The sequence below is a fragment of the Balaenoptera musculus genome, chromosome 7 (assembly GCF_009873245.2).
Source record: "Balaenoptera musculus isolate JJ_BM4_2016_0621 chromosome 7, mBalMus1.pri.v3, whole genome shotgun sequence".
Taxonomy (NCBI): Eukaryota; Metazoa; Chordata; class Mammalia; order Artiodactyla; family Balaenopteridae; genus Balaenoptera; species Balaenoptera musculus.
The window spans coordinates 48152083-48173375 of record NC_045791.1 but is presented as its reverse complement, the minus strand read 5'-3'; the positions used below and the strand labels follow the sequence as shown (position 1 = coordinate 48173375).

The window sequence follows — 21293 nt, the reverse complement described above, 5'->3', positions numbered from 1 at the left end:
TTAGGTCTGTCTCTCCTTAGATTTTTTATAAAGTTTTTTCCACAAAGAGGCAGTTGCAGGCAGTTTAGATTTCTTCTCTTTACTGCATTTTAGAAAATATAATAATCTTCTCCAGAAATGCATTTGATTTGGCAAGATTTAGGGATTAGTTTCAATTATACCTTTGGGGGAAGCTGACATTTGATCCTATCTTTTATGCATAGATTCTTGCAAAAACAAAACAAAGCACCCCTACAGAATTTTACTTAGATAATATCTTTTTTGTAGATTGGTTCCAAACTATTTGAAATTATTTTCATCTTTATTGGATTTGTTCTTGTGTCTAAAAACAGTGAAATTTTGGTCTGACGTTTAAATCAATGTTTCTTAATTTTTATATTTTGATAAATTTGAAAACATTCCGTTCCTGTAATGCTGTTTGAAATGTCAAAATTAAAAGTAAATCAAGAAATGCTAATTTTAGAATATGCAAGCAGAATGCAAAAGATTGCCTTCGCACATTATATCAATAGTGTTTAAATTCATCTAAATAACAGAACTATGTAACTGTTTAGTTCATTATTTCTAAATCTATGTTGAATTATATTTAATCTTATTACTGTGTTTCAAATATATTGCTTTGCATTGAGCATATAGCATGCATTGTCAAATATAACTAATTTCTACTTACAGGTATGTGACTTTAAACATTTCAAATCAGTTGATTAAACTGTTCCATCATGCTGCATTTACAGACTTCAGTACCTGACCTTCTTACTTCTCACAGGGGTAAAAACAAACTGGATCCATCAAGGATGCAGCTCTGTGCTTTTAACCAGGCACAGACATATGTGACCACTTTTACACAGGTTACCTAAAAAAAAAAATCATACATATGTATATGATATTTTTTTTCAGTGTCATGCATGCTGTTCAGCTACAAAATCTCTCTGCCTGACCCATTGCAAGAAAGTTAAAACATATACAATTTTTCCATAGATAAATTGACATCACAGCATGTCACTGGGGCAATTCCATCGTTTTTTGTTGCTCTCTTGATGAATTCCTTGATACATCTCTCATGTCCTTAGGTGATTTCAAGTGCATGATCTATAAATTTTTATTGGCTGGATTATAAAAGTTAGTATGTAACAGAAGCCACTGAAGCAGCATTTAATTAAAAAACCTCTATCAACTTCCCCTCCTAATTTAAGCTATACAGTTGACCCTTGAACAACAGGGGCTTGAATTGCGTGGTTCCACTAATACTGGGATTTTTTCAGTAGTAAAGAATACAGTACTACACGATCTGTGGTTGGTTGAATCCACGGATGTGGAACAGAGGGCACTGAGGAACGGTGGGTGCGGAGGGCTGACTACGAGTTATAATCAGATTTTAGACCTCACGGAGGGTCGTGCCCTGACCCCCATGATGTTCAAGGTCACCTGTATATGTATAGATGTATGTCATACTAAATTGTCAGGTTTATTGCAATGAGAGTAGAGTTTTAATATTCTCACCATAATAACAACAAGGAAATGGTAATTATGTGAGGTGAAGGATGTATTAACTAACCTTATTGTGGTAAACATTTCACAATATATACATGTATCTAATTATCACATTGTTTTCCTTAAACTTACACAATGCTGTATGTCAATTACATCTCAGTAAAGCTGGGGAAAAAATTAAAATTGTCACATTCAAACTCAGTAAATTAAAACTCAAGAAATAATTTTTGTGGGAGAAATATTTCAGGCGTAAACATAAAATTCTTGTAACAGGAAAGGACCTTTCTAGTGTTAGTCGTGTATTCACAGGTAAGGAAATTGAGACTCATACAGTTTCTGAGTACACATGTAGAAAGTTGGAGACAGAGCCAAAGTACCCAGCTTCTAGGCCAGACTTTGAGTATGTTTTGAAATTATTTTAAGCACAATGATAACTAGGACTTTATTTCTTTAATTAATTCAGTAATATTTGATTTTTATTTGGCAGTATATAAAATGTATCAATTAATAATTTACTGGGCTCTGCCTATGAAGGAATGAGTTGCAAATGCCTGAAATGATTAATTTGATTCCAGAAGCAGATTTACACACTGATGAGAATAAGTTTCTGATTATGTACATTTGGCCCTCTGTATCCATGTGTCCTGCATGAGCAGTTTCAACTAATCGGGCTTGAAAATATTCGGGGGAAAAAATTCCAGAAAGTTCCAAAAACCACAACATGAATTTGCTGCACACCAGCAACTATTTACATGCATTTACATTCTATTTACAACTATTTACATAGCATTCACATCGTATTAGGTATTATGAGTAATCTAGAGATGATTTAAAGTATAAGGGAGAATGGAAGGATGTGCATATGCTATATGCAAATACTACACCTTTTTATATAAGCGACTTGAGCATTTGCAGATTTTGGTATCTGCTGGGGCCCTGCAGCCAACCTCCCAGGATACCGAGGGATGACTGAATATATTTCATGAGGCGATAGATATACATGTAGCCTCAAGAAAGATAAGAGGTTTAAAGGGAACATATTATGAAGTGAACACTAAACCTGTCAATAAGACATGAAACACTTTCCCTAAAATTAGAAAGATTAATATGGATTGCTGTATCTGGCTAACACGTATAAAAGAAATATACTACTCAGATATAATATCTTGTTTTAATTTTAGTATAACCTGTTGAATGAATGAACTCTAAAATTCCTTGGAAGGAAGAAATTCCACATTAATAAGAATCTTGCCTTTTTTATATTTAATGCAGTTCATATTTTCAATTTCTCTGTCATTGTTAGGATGTTTGTATTATTGTTTTCCATTTGCAATGATGAAAGCAAAACTCTATCCTAAAATTGATACACTCTAAGAATAGTAATGATAGGAGTTTCAAATTTAAAAAGAAACATATAATTGTTCTAGTTTACTTGCAGTTAATTTTAAAGGTGCTCCTAGGTAAAAGACATATTTTTCTATTTCAAATTGATGGTGATTTAGAGGCAATATTTTAAGAACCATTTTATTCCAAAATGCAGTAAATTTCCTTCCCCTAGAACCTAAGTAAAGATGTACACATATACAATAGTATCTATATATGTACAGCTAAAACACAATTTTTGAGGAAACTGTTTCTAGAAATATATATGTGTGTGTATGTGTGTGTGTGCTTAGTTCCTAAATTATTATTACTTTTTTTTTTTTTTTTACCAAACTACTGTTAGAAAACATGAGGTACATATTAAGGAGTGGTTATTCTCCAGATAAACAAGAATTCAGTTGCAAAAAATTGACTTGAAATACAATACTTTTTTTTGGCAGAAGCTACCTACATAAAGGTTAGGAAAAATATATTTTATCTGTGCCAAATTTTATTTTACATTGTGTTTGCAGTATTAGAAGCCCAGGTATTTAAAAACTATTGGAATCGTTCCAATTGGAATTGTTCCAATTGGAATTTCTTTCCTTGTGCTTCCTCATTATGGGTAGTTTTAGAGAATAGCATTAATCATTCAGATGTACAGGTAGTTTGTTTTTTGTCATTTCCTTTTTTATTATAAATAATATTTAGTGACCTTGAGTCATAGAGTATATGCTTTTACCTCACATTTTGCTGTCATGTTTGCTTGTGTTCCAATCCGTATTTACCTACTTGGAGTTTCCTAGCAGGCCTCAAAAGTAGAACTGTTTAAGTTTTCGTTCCTGAAGTTTTTAAGATATTCTTTCTGATTTGACCCACTGTATTCCAGCTATTTAAATAACTATTCTCTGCAAATAGCAGTTCTGTGTTAGTGCACAAAGCCTTTGAATACCAGTGGTTGCTTTACCTTTCAGGACCTTACTGGTGAATGCCATTTGCCTTTCCATTAGAAAGAAGTTGATGATACTGTAGGATCTGGCTGAGAAATCTATAGCCGGTTGGATCTTATATGGCCAAACTTTGTTGCATTTGTTTGTTTGTTTTCATATGCAAGATCTTGATCTTTCAGTCCTGTAAATTGTCCTGTTATTGAATAGAAAGTACCCTAGGTAGAAGATTCTGAAAAAACTAGGAACTTTCAGTAAACTTTTTGCTTTATTTTGAATTTCCCTGGTGGTGACTGCGATTTGACCTCATTATTTCTCCATCAACTAATACTATAAACCATTTGACCCTGTGATGGAATTGTTAAGTAGATTTCCTGCTGAATGAACAACTGTTCCCAAAAAGCCTACACAGCTTCTCTAGTAGCAATAAACAAAACACTAGGAAAGGAAAAACTCCATTTTCTTGCCCTTTATATGAAAAAGTGCTGGAGTTTTAGTTGCCCATAATGTGAGAAAAGAATTTACTGTAACTAGTAAATAAACTATTTTCTGCTAACTTAAATGGAAGTGAAATGAAAATCTAGATCACAGAGAGGAAAAAAATATTTAATTTTCCATTTATGAAGTGTATCTGGAGTACTTTTTAACTTTGGGCATTGCCTTTTTTTTTTTTAACATCTTTATTGGAGTATAATTGCTTTACAATGTTGTGTTAGTTGCTGCTGTATAACAAAGTGAATCAGCTGTATGAATACATATATCCCCATATCCCCTCCCTCTTGTGTCTCCCTCCCACGCTCCCTATCCCACCCCTCTAGGTGGTCACAAAGCACCGAGCTGATCTCCCTGTACTATGCGGCTGCTTCCCACTAGCTATCTATTTTACATTTGGTAGTATATATAGGTCCATGCCACTCTTTCCCTTTGTCCCAGCTTACCCTTCCCCCTCCTCGTGTCCTCAAGTCCATTCTCTATGTCTGCGTCTTTATTCCTGTCCTGCCCCTAGGTACTTCTTAACTACTTTTTTTTTTTTTTTAGATTCCATATATATGTGTTAGCATATGGTATTTGCCTTTTAAAAATAATTTTGAGAGAAAGCAGAATTCCAGAGAGACTGGAAAAGGATTTGAGGGACTTTGAGGGGCCCAGAAGCTAAATCATGTAAAGAAACTAAATATCATTACTCTCAAAATAAAAAAAAAAAAAAACCCACAAATGGCAATACCATAGGTAATCTCTAGTTTATAAAAGGTTGAAAGGGGTAGTGTTTGCATTTCTTCAGAAGGCAAAAAAACAGCCTAACAATTGCAAGGGAGAGGAAAGCATATTTTGGCTTTAAAATTCAAGTTATCCCGTAATAGAATGGTAAACTTGGAAAAACATTGGACTTCTCTCACAAAGCATAGTAGCTATCTGTGGAATTCCTCTGTAAATGTTCTTTGATCCTTTATTCTAAACTTTACCATTTTACTCCTCATTATAGATTCAGAACCCTCATTATAGATATCAGTTGGAAAATTAGGCTATAAAATTAAAAGTTGGGTGATGTTGATTTGAATCTAATAAAAGTCTTTCTTGTTTATTGACATACAGTGGAGCTTAGTGTATCACTAATGTCACCCATAATTTTTCTGCCCTTATATGCCCATCCCTTCCTTTTGATTTGCTTCTTTCAATCTTCTTGCTATCCTTTGGGTTTTTTTGTTTGGACGTTCAGGTGAAATAACTATTCTAGACTCTGCTACTCAAAGAATACCTTTCTTGTGTTGTGTGAAGCAAACAGCCTTATAGCACGTACTTTAAACGTGACATCTTTGGGATGTTTTCAACACCAACCATCCTCTTTGAATAAGGCTTTTGTTGAGTTCTGTGTTTTCTACAGTGCTGCTATATGTTGATAGTGTTTTTGATTTTGAGTGCCAGATTGTCAAGTTATTAGACAATCCTACTTCATACCTCTCGAAATAAATGACCAACTAGCATTAACCCATCCATACTAGCATCAAATAGGCTTACAATGAGATCGCCTATTTCAGGAAATGACAGTAACAAGTTTGTAAGTGACCAGCCTAGGGCAGTTTTTCATATGACACCTACATTTAACAGAGTTTCTACTTATATGCAGTGTTGTAGAAAACACACCTTCAAGACAATCAAAAGGAGATCCATAAAGAATAATTAAGCTTTAATTTGATCATATTTTCAATAGTGACATAGCTATATAAGTTTATAATCAAGAGTAGGATGTTTCAAAGCTACTTCAGTGTTTTATGGATGCTCATTGAAGAATATAGAAAGATATGTCAAAAAGTACCTATATATAGTATAGTAATTACCTAAAGGAAATAGAATCAGGGCGAGAGTGGAGGGGACTTGTATTTTTCATCACATGCTATTGTACATTTGAAATTTTTGAATCAAGTGTATATGTTTTATTTAAAGGAAAGAAAGAAAAAAATGAGGAAGTACCTACAGTCAATACCATATTATTTAATAAAAAGGCAGGAATGCTAACTATAGCATATTTCCTATTCTATACGATTTCACATTTTACTAAAAATAAAATCGACGTGAAATTTTAAAATGACCTATTTATAAATCCAGAAGGGAACTTTTTCATACTGAAGTATTTATTTCACTGCTCTTAGTATAGTATAATTATTCTTCCATTTCCAAAATCACAAGAAAACTAAATAGTAAATGATTGAGTATACATAAATGAAAATAATCATATAATTAATTATATAAAATGATACAAATGATTGACTTGATCTTCACTGTATACTAAACAAGAATAAAAGAAGATTCAGTAGTTAAATCTAGCAATGCCTACTATGAGATTTAAAAGAATTTACCTTCAAGAGAAAACCTTTGTAATAGATGTTAGCCTTTCTATTTAAAAATATCCTTTTTGGACCCTGTTAAAGAAACTTCTGCTTTAGTAGGTATGAAGTTTAAAAGCTGAATAGATTAAAACTAAACTGTCTATATTGCTAGGACATGCCCATAAATATTTAACATTATATACAGTACTGAAATAGCTACTTGTGAATACTTAATGCATTCCCAGGAAAACATTGAATTCCTAAAAACATTCTAAACATTGAATTTGGCTTGTGATACAAATTATAGTTCATATTAAATATTTTGATAATTTCTGTTGCAATGAGGAATAATTTTGAATAACTGTCATTTATGATGTAAAATCCGAGCCAAACTCCGAATTTAATTGACAAAAAATTGCCATGAAAGTGATGGGGGGGAAAGGCTTCAATGGCAAGAATACACGTCATAAAATCATCTTAATTTTTACTTATAAATTAACTTGGCATAATTCTGCTTTGTTAATGCTCTTTCAAAGAGTGAGAAAACCAAATGTTGAGGTTGAAGATGCTTTCATTAATTTAACAAACGTCAGGGTTCTGCAGATTTGAAACATTTTATTTAAAAGTTGTTACAAGGTGAGAGAAAATCATTATAACTATATCCTATTTGTCAGTATTTTGGCTAATAGCAGGGAGGAGCTTCGTATTCTATCAGCTATTTCACCCACTGCTTTTCCTCAAAGTTCAAGCCAATAACTTTTTTTCAGCATGGAAATGTTTGGTCTCATCTCCACAGAATCATAGTGCCTTGTCCTTCAATTCCCTAGCGACAGTTCACTTGCAACTGAAAGGTCAAGAATTGAGGACATCAAATAATTGTAGTCTTTTAGATATGGTACTTAAAATGGGTTTTTGTGGTAATTGGCACAATAGGACATATTAATAATTATAAGTTTCCCCATTGTTTCCTGGAGTAATATATATTTTAAAACCTTAAGTCTTACAGGATATTGTCTTACAATTAATTTGTATTTGCTTTATTTTAAAGTAATTTTAGATGAATTCAATCAGTTTAAATAACCTGCTTCTTAAGTGAAATTTCATATTGATACTGTTAATAACATAATATTTTAAAACTCTTTGACTATGTGGGAATAATACTTCTATGCCAATGTAGATTAGAAGTATTAATTTAATAGAGTGTTCATAATTCTTTACCTCAGTTATACAAACCACTTTGCTTACATCATTCCTTATGTTCAATTCTTATCAATGCCTTTTTTACGATATTGAATACTGTGTGATAATAATAGCACTGAGAATTTAATGTGGTACCCATAAAGTATACTTTTAGCTTCCAAAGTCATTCTCTAAAAGTTAATATTTTAGGTTGGGCCTATGATCTTAATGCAAATCAATAGATTGAAGAATCAATTTAAATGAAATAAGTATTTCCTCATTTTTAGCACTTACATTTGTTTGAATCATTCTTAAAAAAAAAACAAGTAAAGCTGTAATCTTATTAAGAGAAGTACATGCTATAATAACTAGTAGTTTTCAATATTCACATGTCGTTTAGCAAATGAGAATGAAAATTGAACTCTTCCATTGATGTGCTGCTCTACCCCTTATAAAATAATATTAGGAAAATTGACACAGTTTTGCTACAATTGCTGTATGTATTTTATCTAAAACTTTCTGTGTATGTGTATGTGTGTAAACATCATGTTTGATCACAAAGTTCTGGGTGGGAAAAATTTGTGTTATGATCAGTTCTATGATCATAATGACAATGAGTTCATTCCTCTCATGTGTTGGTCCGCCATGTTCAATTTCATGGAATCTTTGTTTCAGAGTTTGCATGTGGTACTCACTTTAGTAGCCACTATCTCTTGACATTATAAATAATATTTATGATCTACTGTATCCTGAAATTCTATCACTGAAATAGGTGGTATTGGATAAGATAATTGCTATGGTCTTTGACATTTTGATTCCAATACAGTATTTGACTTTTTTTGTTTTGATGAAAGGCCTTCTATCTATATCATCCTGATACATATTTTCAAATCCAAGCGTTAATAGAAAAAATATGTTTGGATTTCATTTTACACTGATTTTATTCTTTTTAAAACTTTTAAGTACCAACAAGCTTTTTCTGCCAGTTGTCAGATCTGACCTTTCAATTATCAGGTGTTGGCAGTTTGGCACTTGTATATTATTTCTATCAGGGTCTTGGTTGTTCTAAAATAGTAATTATTGGTGTATACAAATTTATATTAAACATAAAGCAAAATAAAAATGTGGCCAATACTTTGCAGATGTTATAGTTTACATAAAAATATTACCTTAAGACTGATTCTGTCCATAACTTGTTAGCATACTAAAAATAAGGAAATGTATTTTTCACAGGATGTGTAGATAGAAAGATCAAGCACAGATGCATTGTAAGGTGACCTGACCTCAATGTATGTTTATATGTTTTTATGGCCATCATACTGTTAATCTTTTTTCATAACACTTTGCATGACTCTGATTATCAAATATGGTTTTAATGCAAGATTTGAATGAACCCTAAATGAACTCTCTGGTGGGGTGGTGAATTTCTTTTTAGAGGCTGAACGGATCGAGTTCCTCTGAGTGCAGCACAGTTGATAACCCTGTGCCAGGAGAAGGAGAGGAAGCAGAGGCTGAGCCTGTAAATTCAGATGAGCCAGAGGCCTGTTTTACAGATGGTAAGAGAAAAATTGAGACCTCAGTTAGCAGCCATTTATTAGTGTTTTGGCTTTGGTCTTAAAACCTAATACTTACTGGGGGTTGATGAGTAAAAAGTCAGAAGACTCTATTCCAATGCTGATTCAGTCATGGCTCTGTGACTAAGGGCAAGTTGCTGGAGCTTTCTAAGCTTCAGTTTCCACACTTATGATATGCTACTAACAGTAATTTATGACGGTGACGGTGTTATACTATATAGCACTCTACTTCCTGAAAGATGTTCATATTCTCATTTAGATCCTTAATTCATGTTCCCAGCTCCATGGAACCAGTAAACAAATTAATGGGGTAGATACTGTTGTCCTTTTCATCAAAAGCTGAAGCTACTCTGTCAGGAAACCATTTGATACAGTTGACCATAGTCTGTCTCAAAATTCTTCCTTCCCTTGGTTTCAGAGGCCACACTCTATTTTTGTTCTTCTTTTACATCACTGAGAATTCTGAGTTTCTTCCCCTGTTTCTTTTAGTGACTATTTTTTATGCACAAACCTTAAATAATGACGTTTGCCCACAGTTTGATGTTTGGTTATCTACTTTTCTTATTCTGTAGCCCTAAGTGGTTTCGTCCGTGTCTGTGGTGTAAGCAACCATTTCTGTGTTGTTGCTCTTACATCTTTATCTTTACCCCTGACTTCATTCAAGTTCCAGATCTGCCTACAGCTCCCCATTGCTCATCTCCATCTGTTGTCTTTAAACAACAGTTGAATAAGTTCAAAACAAACTTCAGTGGGGTTTCCACATGTAATCTACAGCTTCCTCCAGTCTCTGTCACATTTAGTGATGTCATGATCTATCTTGCCTCTCAAGCTCGACTTTAAGTCAGTCCTAACCTCTCCCTTTCTAGCCACAGGTTGATCACAAAACACACAAGTTGATCAGAAACTCTGGAGATAGGGTCCGAGTCCTTCAGGGGATTCTGATGCACACTAAAATTTGAGAACCATTGGTAGGATAAAACCTGAAGTCCTTAACTTGGCATGTAAGGCCCTTTACATTTGGCCTCAGGCTCTTATTTTCTAACAGTGCCTCTTTTCATTCCTTTTCACTTTCTACCTTACTGAACTTCTTACTACTCCTGGAATTTTTCAGGGATTTTATTCAAAGCAGTTACTTTGAACTTGACTTGGGAAAATATGCAGTTTTCTAAGCAAGTATTGTGTCATCTAAGTAAAAACGCAAACCTAGAGTAGGGTTGCAATGTAATACAATAATTTATTGTACAAGCTTTGGAGCGTGATAAATATGAGTTCTAACTGGCCTACTGCTAACTCTCTATGAGACCTTGAGCACATTTTAGTCTTATACCTCAGACGCCTCATCTGTAAAATGGGTACATTTTACATCCATATCATAGGGATGTTGAGGAGATTAAATGAGATAGCATTAATAAATTAATTAGCACAGTACTGTCTTTCATCTCCTTCTAGTTTCCTTATTGTTTTTAAAGTATTTTGTTAGCAATCTTATCTAGAAGCAGTGGTAGCCTTGATGCTAATGACTCATGATCTACTCATGGGCTTAAACTCTCAGCATTTGTGTTTTTTTGTAGAAATCACTGACTCGCTTTCATTCTTCAAGATTTTCTCAACCAGTCTCCTATAACACTCATGCAGTAAACAAAATGACCAGCAAATAAAGATATCTGCAAACTACAATGGATGCATGAATTCTCTTTAAATAAAAGCCAAATGTCATTTTTTGTGTGTGTGAGAAGCAAAAAAGTGTGACACCCAATTAATAGAAATTTGTGTTAACTCAAATTAGTACTATAAGCAAAACACATGGAGTTTTCTTTAGAAGTGTTCATGTTAAAGGCATTTAAGAGTATCATCATGTATTTCAGCATCACGATAAAATGAAATTGACTAGTACCATGTAAACTTAAATTTGTACAGATGCTACCAAGATTTCTTCCACACATTTTATGAATGACCCTGACTTAAAATTCTAGGATAACCAGAAAGAAGTTGGGCTTATCTAACAAATTATGGCTCTATATCAGAGAAGGGCCTTAGAAAAACTTAAACCCTCTGCAGAAAGTATTAATGCTAAGCTATTTCAGACTGTAGGTGCTATTTTAATCCTATAAAACACCAATGAGAATACTTATATAATGATTTTGAGATTATTCATAACTTCTAATTTGAGTCTAGTATATAAGAGATATTATAGAAACACATTTTCAGTGAATTGTGGTCTTGACCACTGAAAATTTACTGAGAACCAAAGTTTCAGTTGCACAAGATGAATGCATTCTGGAAATCTAATGGACAACAATATGCGTATAGTTAACAATACCGTGTTGTGTACTTGAAATTTGCTAAGAGGGTAGATCTTAAATGTTCTCAACCCACCCAAAAAGAAGAATTTGGTAACTACGTGAGGTGATGGCAATTTAATTAACTTGATTGTGGTGATTATTTCACAGTATAAACCTATATCAAATCATCAAGTTGTACACCTTAAATATATACAGTTTTTAATTGTCAATTATACCTCAGTAAAGCTGGAAAAAATGGGCAAAATAGGAGAAGAATAGACAAAATCAATCTACAAAGATAGAAGTCAGACTAGTAGTTACCTTTAGGGGGTACAGATTGGGAAAGGGCATGAGAGTGATTTCTGGGTGCTTGGAAATGTTATATCATGACCTACATGGCTGTTACATGAGAATATCAATATATATACTTAAAATATGTGTACTACACTGTATGTATGTTCTCAATAAAAATTTAAATAAACAGATAAATATATATATTTTAATGACAGGAATATCTACTAGCAAACACACATCTCTGAGTCATATCACTTTGAGCAGCTGTGCTCCACTCGAGACTTTATACTTACCGGACCTGCTGGGCTAAGAGGCTCAGCCTGATAAAAACAGGGCAACCAATTTTCTGAGCCCTTCAACCCTTTATCCACTTAATCATTCTTTTATCCAATCAACAAATAATCATTAAATACCTTCTGTCTGCCAGGCCCAGACCTGAGCACTAGACAGAGATAGAGCAGGGAAAAAAAACAATGTTTCTTACCCAAATAAATATATAAATATTTAGTAGGTCTGATAAGTGATACATGCTATGGAGAAGTAAAGTGAAAATGGGAATACTAAGATTGAGGGGTGGAAGCCTACTCTCATACAAATAGAGTGGTCAGAGAAGGCCTTTCTAAAAAGATAACATTTGATCAGAGACCTGAAGAAGATTGAAGTGGACCACGCAAATATATGAAGGAAGAGTATTTTAAGCAGAGTAATGAAGGCACATGCCCTGAAGTGGCGATATGCATATTTGAAAACCAAATCAAGAGGCTGGTATGAGTAGAACAGATTGAGAGGTGGAAAGGGTGGTAGAAGTTGAGGTTAGAGACACAGTAGAGGCCAGATCTCAAGAGCATTGAAAAACATAAGAATCTCATTTAGAAGTCTCACAAAATGCCATCTTAAGAGCAGATAGGTGGATAGCAAGGGCAGAAGCTGGGAAACCTCTTGGATGTCCCTGCGGTAATCCAGGTGAGAGATGATGGGAGTGTAGACTACTGTGAGAGTATTGGGGATGGTGAGAGTATGAGATTCTGAGTATATTTTCAAGTTAAAGCTGAAGGGATTTGCTGATGGATTCGATGCTGGGTGTTAAAGCTTTCTTCTCTTTAGAAGAGTCAAAGAAGACACCAAGCTTGGGGCCTCAAGAAACTGGAAATATATGGTTTCCACATGAAGAGTTCAAAATAAGTGGGCTTGACAGGATGGAAAATTGGGAACTTGTTTACTCATAGTGGAAATTACCCTTACCAAGTCGTGATTGGTTGACAAGTGTTGCGCTAGAACCAATGCCAATTTAGAGCATCATTTGGCCTCTAGAGGTTTCTGTTACCTGAAAGGCAGCAGGAAAATCAAAGGAAGTGGGAGAGTTAAATCAGAATAGTTGTGTTTCAGTGAAGACGAATGCTAAAATGATTTTGTTGTTCATAGCCTCACATCCATTGATCCTTTTTAACTTCATAACTATCACTTTATTCATTTGCATCTTGTTCCTCTTCACCTTTTTCTCCTCCCTCTTATTCTGTGTTTTTCCTTAGTTCTGTTTCATTAGCTTTATCATTCAAGACTTCAGGTACCTTCCCAGATCTGGTACTGTTCTTCACTATCCTTAATTCTACATGTCTTTGCAATCTATATAATTATGAACATGACATGACTGTTTGATTTTGCTTGGTTTTATATTATACTCCTTTTGGATTATACAATTAGTAAATCACAAAATCAGGATTAGGGTGTGAGAAGGACACACTCTTCTCCTTAAAATAATGTATTTTCTATTAATTTAGTAGGAGGAGCTAACTCAACTTTCCCCCAAAATGTTCTGAGTTCCACTTCCTATAAAATAACTAATAACTAATTCTAACTTTAGTAACACAATAACCAACTCCTTTGTGCCTATTTTTGTCTTTTTTTGGAAGGAAAATGTGGACAAAAAACTCGTTATAAAGGATTTAGAAGTTTTTAAGAAGTGTTTAAAAAAAGACATGTTTTCCTAATAAATTTTTATATTAATTATACTGATCATGCTGTTATATTTCTATTAATGGCTAAACTTAGAAGAGGCCTGTGGTTTCTTTTTTATTTGAAAGCATTAGTTTAACATGATGAAACACAATAGAGATTTTACTTAATGGATCACAAGAGCAAATTAATGAAACCACCCAAAAGAAATAGCATTTACCCATGGGGACCTATTAAAATGTTTGAGACATTCTCTGCTGTGTTTACATTTAATTAATAGTCCTTTTAAAAAAGAAGGTGTGATAACGTTGCTAACCAGCTAGGTTGGAAATCTCTTGGGATATGCCTTTGCATAAAAGCTAGACAGGCGGTGGTCCTATTCTCCTGCCTCAAAATAAGAGAGAAACTCTCTGAGGTGTGATAAATCCTGAGGAAAATACTTATGAACCTTCATCTCAGATAAAAAGTTTACTTAACTTTTCTAATTAGAATATATAGTGCCTTTTCCTGCCTCAATCGTAAGAATAATATTTCTCTTCAACCTTAAGACCTACAAAAAGAAATCCCAAATAGTAAAATCTTCTTAACCAAAGAGATAACTTTCTCCTCTGGTAATTATACTTGATGCAGATAGATTCTGTTCTGCACAAGATCTTTGTTTTTAAGATAAGTTCTAAAGTCTCAAGCATTAAGTTAATAAAAAAAAATTCCATCTTAAATTTTTCCACTCTATCTGGTGTTTTCTTTTGCCCCGAAAAAGATGATCTGGTGTCAATTTTTGGCCTTACCTTTTACTATTTTTTCATATCATTTTATAAAATATTCTTTCTTTACTAAATGCATTTGAGATATAAAGTAATTGTTTTAGATACAATGAAGATAAATTCTTTGAGATCTGAGGTCATGTAAACTGTAATAACATTGGATAAGTGAAGCCATGTGTATATTTTCCTTTCACCCAGTTGGTTTTTTTTTTTTTTTTTTCTATTTCATCCAAACTTTGTGTAAATTCTAGAATTCACAAAGACATGACCCTTCAGATCATGACTAATGCTTAGGTGATTTTAGAACTCTTTTTTTGGGGGGTTATGTCTTTTAAGTCAACTATCCCAGCATATGAATCTATGTAGAGGATTGTAGTAAGTACTGTGAGCAGAAAGAAAGGGCATAACAGGCACAGTTCAGCCTTCTGGGAACTTAGAAGTTTCCAGAGAGAAAGGACAAGAACACATAAAATTGTTAGCAAAAATGTCAGATGTGGGAGAAAAACATAACTTGCTACATTTCTATAAAACTGGAAATTAAAGTACTAGGAGATACCTCGTATTAAGGATCAATGAACTAATTTCGCTACATAATCGTAAAAGAAACCATAACAAGACATTGTCCAAAAAATGTATTTCACCAAGAGAATTATATAGCTTTGTTGTTTCAGAACAGACAGCTTATGATTATATGAAGTTATTACTTGATAGGCTCAATATTTTTAATGAAATATATTGTTTTATAGACAAGTAAATTATTTTTAGAGTGCCTAACTTGCAAACTTCTAAAACAAGCCTCTAAAAAGTGCTGTTCATTCTTGCTTTCCCACCTTCTACATTCCCTCCAAACGAGGTTTTTGATCTAAAAATTTTAAGAGAAGAATTCACTGTAGTTCCTCTTTTTAAATTCTTCCTTTTTTTAAGTAATTTTGATTGTTTATTTTTTAATCAACTTTATTTTTTTTTTAATTTCAATCATTCTCTCTCTGAGACTCTCTTGGTCATAGCTGTGTTCACCAGTCCTTCATGAAACTCTTCCCTGACTTTTCTTTTACTGCAGCCTCTTCTACATTTTCCCCACCCCAACTTTGTCACCTCCTTCAGGGTTTTCTCATCTTCTGCCTTTCCCAGTGGTGGACAGGTAAATGTTTAACAACCAGTTCTTCAAGAAAAACAAAGTATGCATACATCCATCAGTTTACCATGTATTTTACTGATATAAAAGATATGTGGTACACAATTTACAGGCAGTAATATAATCACCATCCTTCATTGAACATTCCATATAGCTAATTGGTTCCCACAGAATGCTTTTGTTGAATTTTGCCAAAATTTTATATTTATAAACAGGGGTTGCAACTGATGAACAAGTATAGTTTTAACCTGAAGGTTGGTTGGTATTTTCATTTACGTTAATCAGTAAGGTGAGAGTGAAACAAAAAGGCTGTGTGTCAGAACTTGACTCTTTCATCAGTGATGTGAACAAATCTTTGCTGAATCAGATAATAGAATTCGAATACTGAAAGAATATTTCCTCAATTTTTTGTGCTATTCACAGTGTAATGGCTACCAATATGGCATACTTTTCCAGTTTTATTAACATTTTCTCCATCACTTTCTTAATTCTTCTCTAGAAAATCAACAAGCCTGGATTTATAGCATTTGATGACTTTTGTAAAGATTCCCACCATGGCTGATCTCAAACTACTGGTGTGACTTTGCTGCATGCACAGTTGGGAAGAGATACATTGTAGCCCAACAGTATAACATATTCTGCCAACCAGATAGAATGCTTAAATATACTCAAGAGCATAGATAATAGTAAAATGTAGAGTAATATATTTTTAGAGTAAAATTATTAGAGTAATATATTTTTAGTATTTATTACCTTTTTTAAGTAAGTTATATTTTTAAGTTTACACAATTTAATTTTTGATAACAGCTGCATTTAACAACAGGCTAGCAAAATTTCCTGGCAATTTAACAATAAGTTGTCAAGAGCCAGTATGAGTTGGCTCCAGCATACCACTGAATTCTGTCTCTTAATATTGCTGTCCCAGAATGTTCCAGACTCGACCCTTTTCTCTCCTCACCCTAAATACTTTTTTGTGTGTGACCTCAACAACTGTCCTGATCTCAGCTGACACATATGTGCTAATGATTCCTACACATTCTTTTCCAGCCCAGACTTTTCCCCTGAGCTTCAGATTCACACCTCCAAATATCTACAGCATGTCTGTATTTAGAGGTTTCACTGGCATCTCAAACTCATTATCACCCCAAGCAGCTCCTGCTCCTGTGGTCTTCATTTCATTACTGACATCCACCCAGTTGTCTGGGCTTCTCCCTTCCTCTTACATCCCATATCCAATCAGTCAGCAAATGTGCTGATTTTACCTGCCAAATATGTCTTGACTCTGTTATTGCTCTAGTTCCTAACCAGAGCTGCCCAAATCTATCCTTCTTGTTGGGGATACTGAACCAGACCCTAACTGGTTTTCTAGCTCTGGGTCTTTCTTTGCCCCCCACCCCTCCTTCTTCTTCTCTTCCAACTTATCCTCCACAGTTGCTGGCGACATCTATTTAAATTACAATCTTCCTATGTAATTTTCTGCTTACAACCCTTCACTTACTCCTCGTTAGGATTTAGGATATAGCCAAACTCCTTAAGGTGGGAGAAAATGCTTTCCATAATCTGACCAGTTTCTCTACCTTACCTCTCATCCATCCCTTTTCTGTGCAGTTTGCTTTCATCAAAATTCTGAACTACTTGTAAGTCCTGTACACAGCACATTTTGCTGCCTCTTGGCCTGGAATTCCACTCCACTCTTTTTGGCTAATACTTTGATTCAATTCAGGTCCCACCTCTTCCAGAAAACCTCCTCTGACCTCACTTTCTCAACAAATAAGCCAGGTTAGGTGAATTTCTTCCAAGCTATCAAACATAACCCCAGCATATCTGTCATTTTAGTTGCATTATCCAGTTATAGTAATTTATTTCTATATCTAGCCGCCTAACCAAAAACCAGTAATAGATATCTTGAGGAGAAGAAATATGTACACAGCTGAGTAAAAGGTTAATCAATAAATGTTTGATGGGGATATGAATGAATTAACCTAAACAACTTTAAATAAAATATTCTTCAGTTTTTTATAGCAGTGTGTTTTGCATCTGGGATTCCAAAATCAGATTTGTTTTTAACTTATAGTACTTGAAACAGTTTCATCTGATTCTTGTAATCAAGATCTGTTTCTTTTGAACTGAATTATAGGACCTTCTACTAATTTTTAAAGTATTACATAGAATGCTCTTTCTCAAAGGGTGTTTTATAGAGGAGTTGAAGCAGCACCAGACTGCAGACTAAATTCGTATCAAGAAGGCCATGAAATGCATTTTTGTCTTGAGATTTTAGTTCATTCGTTAACCAGTAATTATTTACTGCTCATTGTGTATTAGGATTGCATTAGGGCTGCAGTAATAAAAAGAACAATATGTGGTTTAAACACTGTAGAGGAGATTGATGAGAAACTAGGGAAGAACAGAAAACACGAATACATCCCAAGTTCAAAATTACTGATACAAGTATTAAGAAAACACCAGGGAGAGTTAAGAGATGAGAAAAGGCAGCATCCAAGTTGAAACTATTTGAAGCTTCAGGTGTAAGTGTTAGAAATTATTTGGTTGAGGAACTATCGTAGGAGCGCTTTGCATTAAATGATGTATGTTAAGTATTTTATGTATTCTGAATATCCAGATTTTACATGCATGTCTTTCTTGCCAGGTTGTGTGCGGAGGCTCCCATGCTGCCAAATTAACACAGAATCAGGGAAAGGAAAAATCTGGTGGAACATCAGGAAGACCTGCTATCGGATAGTTGAGCACAGTTGGTTTGAAAGCTTCATTGTTCTCATGATCCTGCTCAGCAGTGGTGCTCTGGTAAGTGATCTGACATCTAAGGCTTAAATCAATTAAGTCATTATTTTTAATAGATGAGTTGAAGATAAAAATATCATGGCAGATGGTTTTACTTAAAAATTAATCCCTCTGATCAGTCCCAAGGACAAAATTTTACTTAGCTCAGTAAATATTTACTCCATGCCTGGCATTATTCTTGCTGCCCTGAATGCAAAGTTGGATAAGATCCAGGTGCTTTTCTCAAGGAGCTCAGAGAGCATTAGGGAAGTGAGAGGCACAAGTGATACAGAATTGGGATATGTTTGTAAGTGAAGTATATGCATGATTAAGCTCTGGAGCAGGAAGAGTTGTCTGCTTGGGATTTCAGAACGGTAGATGATGTTTTGCAAGATCTAGAAAGAAATAGGAATTTTCCAGCCAGGAAGGTGGCCTGAGGGGAGTGAAGCATAAAATAGCATGAGACATTCAGGAAATTAACAGTTCCCAAACTATAGAAGGTGTCATGGGAGGAAGAGCAAATCCAGGCAGGTGGGTGGTGACCAGAGATACTGTGACAGAGATAGGCAGTGTCAGCTTATGAAGCATCTTGCATAAGGGAAAATAGACTGTAGTTTTAGGGTGAGAATGGGATAGGTCTGTCATTCTTGTACTTGTGCCAAGTGCCTTCTCTGAGGTTTGAGAGGGATCTGGGAGAGTCAGAAGCTCCCTGAGCCTTTTCTTGTTTGCTCTTCTCTCCTGCTGACACGAATATAGATGAGCCATTAGAAAAGCCCAGTTCCAGCTAAAGATACCACTGGACGTTCCATTTTACTAAAAACAGAATACTCAAGAACTTTGTAAGTTTCCTCTTAGACAGGTTTATGGATCTGGGATTTGATTTCACTTACGAAAGTTAACCTGTTACTGTTTCATGGATGCTGGTGGAAGATGGGAGGCTTCCGAGTCAGGGACAAAGGACTTTGTTACTCATGGCATAGAAAGGAGCAAGAACTTTAGCATATGTGTGTTGGTTCCCTTTGTCCCCAAGTCCAGTGAGGGCATAACAGGGACTAAAATGAACAGTACACATACAGTGTGTTCGCATCACAGCTGAGAAGCACTGAGCTTAGGGAACCCATTCTTTTATAGCAAGCAATAAGCAGACTTGCTCTTTGTCCCAGAAGGAGACGCTACCTCATCCCTCAAGGTTGCTTGTGGCAAAAACAACCCTAAGAAAGGACCTGGATAAGGAGCAGTCAGGGCCTTGGGTTCTTGGCCTGCCCAACAGGAACATGCAGAGATGCTCAGGGCGCATAGCGCACTGCCTCTGCCAACAAATTTCCTATCGGAAAACAGAAGATGTAATGAGAAAAATGCTGCTCTGTTTATCTGGTGGAATGCAAGTAGGAGTCTCGATAACATCTACATTTTCTTGTATTCCTAATAACTGAGGAAGTTGATGAGTCATGTTGAGTCACATATGTGACTGAGACTTTTAGAAAGGAGATTACCAAAAATTAAAGAAAAAGTTAGAGTAATCCCTTGTTCAAATTGTCTAAAAAGGAAGATGACATTTTGCGGGAGGGGCATTCTCAAAACTGAAATTCAAATGTATCATATAAGGAAGAAAAGGGAACTGTATTTCAAGAAACTGGTGTTTTCACTCAGGGAGTTTGCTAACTGAGCTAGATTTTTTAAATACCTTACTTAATGAATAGTACCTTAATTAATAATAAAAATAAATAAAAAGTAATAGCTCCAACTGAGTACATATTTATTGTGTTTCAAGATCTTTATATAGGTTTTCTTCTTTAATTTTCAAACATCTTGTGAGATTATAGTATTTTGCTCATTTTACCAATGAGAAAGCTGGGTGCAGAGTTTTAAAAGTTGCTAATGTCCCAAAGCTAGTAAATGGCAGAGGTATAACTGAAGTCTAAATTCAAAGCCACAGTATCTTTTCACTGTGTTGTGGGTCCTCAGAAAGGGGAGAAACAAATGAGTGGTGACCGAAATAAGTAACAGGGAGGCCTATGCCTCAGATTTGGCCGAGCTCACACAGCGACCTCCTTGCCTCCTTGTTCCCTCATCCACAAGATTAGTTCTAGAAGGTAGGATCTCTGCAGGCAGAATCCTGCTTCAGGCTCCATGGGTTGGAGCAAGGTGTACTCTTCTTTGTTATCAAGCCCCTTCCTTGTCTTCGCATTTCAAGGACTGAGGCATTGCCAGAGTTTGTTTAGGTAGCTTGCCTGATTCCTCCAGAACTCGGAGAAGGGAAGCAGAAGAGTCCTGAGGGCTGGACTTCAGTTCTTGCCTTTTAGTTCCATTGTCTTTTAGAACCTCTGCTAGCTGGTAGAACCTTCTCTCAGCATCTTCATGGATCTGTCCATTCTCTCTGTTCCAACTTCTCTGTTTTCTTCAATATTGAGGATTACATTTCTCCAAAAGTGCTAAGGATCATTTTTAAAGTATTGATATAAGAACTTGGAATAAGAAGAATAAGAATGCACAAGCCCATGACTGTGGACAGGTAGTCCAGTGTTAACCACCAAGGATACAGGTCCTTTTGCTTTCATTTTCTCCAACAAAGTGAATGTTGTTTAAACTTGAAAGAGAAAAATCTAATACTTTAGACCTGTTTAGGTCAGCAGTCATTTTCAGTGGCTTCAGTGAGATCAGTTCTTTAAGTCCATTCAAATTATTTCCCACGGGCCTTGTGGCTATGAC

The 21293-nt window shown here is 34.9% G+C and overlaps 1 protein-coding gene across 3 annotated transcripts in view; it reads left to right on the top strand.

Annotated features, from left to right (window-relative positions):
• The window catches only part of SCN9A (sodium voltage-gated channel alpha subunit 9), an 85580-nt gene that overhangs the window by 41772 nt on the left and 22515 nt on the right, over nt 1-21293 (top strand). For all 3 annotated transcript variants that reach the window (XM_036859014.1, XM_036859013.1, XM_036859011.1), the window contains exons 17-18: nt 9240-9360; nt 18454-18608. In XM_036859014.1, the coding sequence (XP_036714909.1) occupies nt 9240-9360; nt 18454-18608 (276 nt within the window). The remainder of the gene's footprint in view (nt 1-9239; nt 9361-18453; nt 18609-21293) is intronic.